General features: G+C 51.2%; 1 protein-coding gene across 1 annotated transcript; it reads right to left on the bottom strand.

The window, feature by feature from the left end:
• Positions 1-1,310: 1,310 nt before the first annotated feature.
• LOC119357963 (NAC transcription factor 56-like) lies at positions 1,311-2,089 on the bottom strand. Its single transcript, XM_037624714.1, has one exon. The coding sequence runs from the start codon at positions 2,087-2,089 to the stop codon at positions 1,457-1,459; it is 633 nt and encodes a 210-aa protein (XP_037480611.1). The 3' UTR covers positions 1,311-1,456.
• Between the last annotated feature and the right edge of the window lie 3,064 nt (positions 2,090-5,153).

The following is a 5,153-nucleotide window of genomic DNA, read 5'->3' as shown; positions in this document are numbered from 1 at the left end:
TATTTGTCTTCTGGTCAGTTTTAGTTGCCCGTGATGCTTGGTTTATTTTTACTTTTTAGTAGTGTGTAATTTTTGTTTGTGAACGTTAGGATGATATTATTTTTATCCTCCTCGGTGAGTTTATTATTATTTGTCTTATACCTCAATGAAATAAATATGAGTTCTTAATTCTTCTTCCACTTGATCATATATGCATCTATTCAATTGAATGAAATCATGTTCCATCTTCTCAACAATGGCTTGCTTGTGTGAAACTGCTACACATGAGTAACCATGGTTGTGGAGGTAAGGTTTGGTGTGACGGTGGCATGTAACAAGAAGATCAAGTGGAGAGAGACCTAGAAGATGGTAAAAGTGAGGAGCTAAAAGATGGTTAGTAGTAATTGAAAAGGGAAGCTGCTGAAAGCTTGAAAGCATTTATGATCTCAGAAAAGTATTTAGACACATTATTGGTTGGGCTTAAAAATGTTGAATAAAGAATTTTGTATTCGGTATGTAGCCCTCGTTTCGAAATAAAGGACCGTAGTGAGGATCAATTCCGGATAAGCGAGTCAGTGTAGGGACAGTGGCTGATGATTCTAAAGGTGATTTCTAACTACAAGATGACTTTATTTGAAAACGAAATCCAAATATCAACAAAAAAATGAATGGAATGTCTTATCAGATTTTCTTATGATGACCTGGTCGAGAGAGTACGAAACATCGGTGTAAAAGATTGAGTGGGATGGTTATAGTAAGGGGTGAATCAAGGCCCGCCCGGTAGGGATGCCTCTCACACTTCTGGGAGATCATCTTTTCTTTCAAAATCTTGCTATTTATTTTTGGTATCATGACATAAACTCTCCTTTTCTTGTGCTCTTTATCTTATTATTTGCAAATGATTCCGGTTTCTCATGCCAAAGCAAAGTAAGGCAAATTGTACCAAATCTGAATTATAGTGATTAGGCATCCTTCGGATTTTCTTGTTAGTTTTCTTTATATTGTCTTGTTAGCCTTCATGCCTTATAGCTTGTTCATATAAGTATAGAAGTACAAAAACATGTAGTGCAATCATGGAAGCGATAGGGACATGCAACTGCCAACCCCCTTTCTGATGTCATGCATCTACTTTTCTTTCTCATCACAATCACAACAACAACCACCGAAGAAGAGTGATTTAATTGCAAAGAATTTGACAAACCGTCCAATGTCCATGAGGATATTTACAGTTATGTTGGACACATTTGGTATTGAATCACTAGATTATGTATGCCCCATTGCGGCATTTATCTGGTTCAAAGAAAAATACCGTGGCTGCAAAACTAATTACAATGGGAACCTAATTTCTACTTATACTACTCTTTTCGATTCATATTACTTGTGGCTCAATTCGTATGATTCTACTGGTTTCTGCAATTCTGGAACCCAATCAATCAGTCACAAAACCCGTGGCCGCGTCTCACGGCCGTCCCAAGTCTCAACTAGACCCATCGAGCGCGCTTCCTCGCCTGCTCCTCGCCGGGGTAGCCGGCTTCCTCGTCCGCGCTGCGGTACCTGGAGCTGGAGCCCGATCGCTGGAGCGGGCAGACGGCGGAGGGACCGCCGGCTTCGTGAAGACCTTGCGGACCACGCAGTCCATGTTCGCCTCGGGGCCGGGCCGCGCGCAGCGGAAGGCGGCGCCGCCCTTGTTGAGCCGGTACTCCGCCATCAGCCACGGCGTCCGCGCCCATACCCCGTCGCCGCCCCGCCACGCGACGTAGTACGCGAGCCTGCGCCTGAAGGCGACCGCCTCCCCACCGGTCCCGCCGCGGTACGCCTTCTCGGGACCGTACGGGATCCAGCACCCGCCCGGCGCCGGGGCCCTCTCCCCGGCGGGGTGCGCCGCGAAGAAGTAGCCCCACACCTCGCCGCTCTCCCGCCGGTGGCTGCGGCTGAAGGGGAGCTCATCCGGGGCCGCGGAGAAGACGTCCACGCCCTCCGCCACCAAGCCCGGGGTGACGTAGCCGCCCAGTGCCTTGGGGGCGAGGTAGTGCTGAATGAGCTCCCGGGCCTTGGGTCTGAACACGTAGCCCAGCGGCAGGCTCGGCACGGGCGGAGGCGCCATTGCCATGACGGGCTGCCCACGGAATCTGCTTAGAAGCAGAGGGGGAGGGAGGTTGGTTGGATTTGGGGGGAGAAGAAGGTTTCGACCGGTTGGAATGATGCGACGGGAGATTCAGGATCCGGGGGCTGTATTTATAGACATGGGATCGCGTCATGGCAGGAGAGGTTGTAGAAGCAGAGCACAATGCTGTAGATTAACACCAGTTTGGCTCGCCAATCCAATTTCCATTTATCAATGGAACGCACGGCTGACGCTAATGTTCAGGCTTCAGATCATGCGTAAATCCAGACATACGAGTTACTACTGCAGCTTCTGTTTGTACTAACCCAAATTCGCAGCATCATGTTAACCCAAATTCAGGCTTCAGATAATGTTCAGGCCTCAGATCATGCTAACCCAAATCCGCGGCATCATGTTAACCCAAATTCAGGTTTCAGATAATGCTAACCCAAATTCGCAGCATCATGTTAACCCAAATTCTCGCTTCAGATAATGCTAATCCAAATTCGCAGCATCATGTTGACCCAAATTCAGGCTTCAGATCATGCTAACCCAAATTCAGGCTTCAGATAATGTTCAGGCTTCAGATCATGCGAACTCAGCATCTACTAGCGCCTCCCGTGCTACGGTGCTACTACCGCAGCTTCTGTTTCTTCTTCTTGTCCTGCCGCTGTGTCAGGTCGTCCTCCGTGCACGCAGCGGCGGCAACCGGATCGTCCACCTCCATCTCCTCCGCTTCGTCATCCTCGTCCTCGTCCTCGTCGTCGCCCTCGTCGTCGCTCAGCGGCTCCTCCACGTCGTTGTACACCTTCCAGGCCACCAGGTTCTTGGCGACGGGGTGGAACGCGACGCCGCGGTAGGCCGCGGCGCCCTCGTTGAGGCGGAACTCCTTCATCCGCCACGCCGTCAGCTTGCCGTCCTCGCCGTGGAACGCGAAGCGGCACCGGTACCCGAGCACGTCCCCGTCCGAGTCGGCGTACGCCTTCTCCTCGTCGTAGCGCACCCACAGCCCTCCCGGCACGACCCGGACGTAGCTGCCCGGGCCGCCCGATGCCGCGGCCGCGGGCCGCGTCGTGAAGAAGTGGCCCCAGACCTTGCCGCTGGCGCCCCGGTTGCAGCGGTGGAAGGGGAGCGCCTCCGGGCGGGTGCCGTACACGTCGACGTCGTCGGGGATGACGTCCATGATCTCGAGGTTTGGGAGGCGGCCGCGGATCGCCTTGGGGGCGAGGTAGGTCCGGACGAGGCAGCGGCCGTTGGGGTCGAAGCGCATGCCTCCGTAGAGCTCCGACATGTGCCGCGGCTTCGACGGCATCGGCGGCCGAGGCAGCGAGGGCGAGGCCTGCTGCTGCTCCCGCTGATTCGCCATGGCGGACGGGTGATTGTGAGATCAGGCCAACGGTTGTGGATTTGTTGACCGTTGTTGCTGGGGGGGAGGCGTATTTGTACTCTGGGCTTTCGGTAGGTCGGTGACTCGGTGGTGCCTTTCCGAGCTGGGTGCTGGGAAGCGGAAGGATTGTTTGGGTATTCTTCGTTGGATTTGGCTTCACCGTCAGATGTTCATTTGTGTTAGAGCATCTCTAACAGGGTCACAAAAACTGCTCCGCGACGTAAAAATTCAGGTTTTTTGACGCAGGACAGCTTCAATAGAAGCTATAAAATAGTGCACACGCAAAAAAGGTTTGGGCACGCGTTAAAAAGCGCTATCAGAAGCTGCAAATTTGGGGCGCCGGATTACGCGCACTTCATAATTTGCACTATGTGTTTTTTGGACGCGTGTTTTTGGGCATTTGCTAAACCAATGTTGGATTCGGCGTGCTAAAAGTGCTACAATGGCGCACTAAAAGTATTTTACCGCGTGAAACTTTTGTGCGCCTGTTGAAGATGCTCTTAGTAGTACTAATGTCTTCCAATGATGCTCCCAGTCCTAGTAGTGTTAGTTTATCCTCTTTATTTGGAACCACAGTATGATCACAAAAATAAAGGATATTTACATTTCTACCCCTAACTTAAATCAATTACTTAAATTTGCTCCTAACTTTAGTCGTGCTCAGTTTGCCTCTGTTCCATTTGATGGTGGTGTACAAATGTGCTTCCGTCTAGTCAAAGTCCTTTGACCATCATGGTGATATTTCCAGGATAGTTTTGACCATCCTTACATGTGAGACCCAACAGAAACAAAAAAAAAAAAGAGAAAACAACATGCGGCTTACAGATGGGACCCACCTAAAAAAAGCTCTCCCCCTCCCTCTTTCTAGACGTTGCGCGTCGGGTGGTTAAAGGTGTTAGGGAACGTAGTATTTCAAAAAAAATCATACGATCACGCAAGATCTATCTAGGAGAAGCATAGCAATGAGCGAGGAGAGCGTGTTCACGTACCCTCATAGACCGAAAGCGGAAGCGTTTAGTAACGCGGTTGATGTAGTCGAACATCTTCACGATCCAACCGATCCAAGTACCGAACGTACGGCACCTCCGTGTTCAGCACACGTTCAGCACGATGACGCCCCTCGAGCTCTTGATCCAGTTGAGGATGAGGGAGAGTTCCATCAGCACGACGGCGTGGCGATGGTGATGATGAAGTTACTGGCGCAGGGCTTCGCCTAAGCACTACGACGATATAACCGAGGTGTTAACTGTAGAGGGGGCGCCGCACACGGCTAGGAACAATTGATGTGTGCTCTAGGGGTGCCCTCCCCACGTATATAAAGGAGGGAGAGGGAGGGAGGTAGCCTAGGGCGCGCCCAAGTAGGAGGAATCCTACTTGGGCCCCTAGTCCAATGTGCCCCCCACCCCGCCATATTTGGACAAGGAGGAATGAAGGAGGGGGGGGAAGGAAGTAGGAGTCCTACTTCATACTTTCCTTTTCCTCCTCTCCTTTCCCTTTCTCCCCACGTGGCTGGCCCTATAGGGGGCGCACCAGCCCCTTGTGGGCTGGTGTGTTACATTACTTGGCCCATTAAGCCCATATCTTTGCCGGGGTTTGCCCGGAACCCCTTCCAGTGACCCGGTAGCACCCGGAACACTTCTGGTGTCCAAATACCATCGTCATATATATTAATCTTTATCTCTC

Source organism: Triticum dicoccoides, chromosome 2A (assembly GCF_002162155.2).
Source record: "Triticum dicoccoides isolate Atlit2015 ecotype Zavitan chromosome 2A, WEW_v2.0, whole genome shotgun sequence".
Classification (NCBI taxonomy): Eukaryota; Viridiplantae; Streptophyta; class Magnoliopsida; order Poales; family Poaceae; genus Triticum; species Triticum dicoccoides.
This window is presented reverse-complemented; position numbering and strand designations above follow the sequence as displayed.

Coding starts and splice junctions, on each gene's coding strand:
- LOC119357963 (XM_037624714.1), bottom strand. CDS start 2,089: ATGGCAATGGCGCCTCCGCCCGTGCCGAGCCTGCCGCTGGGCTACGTG.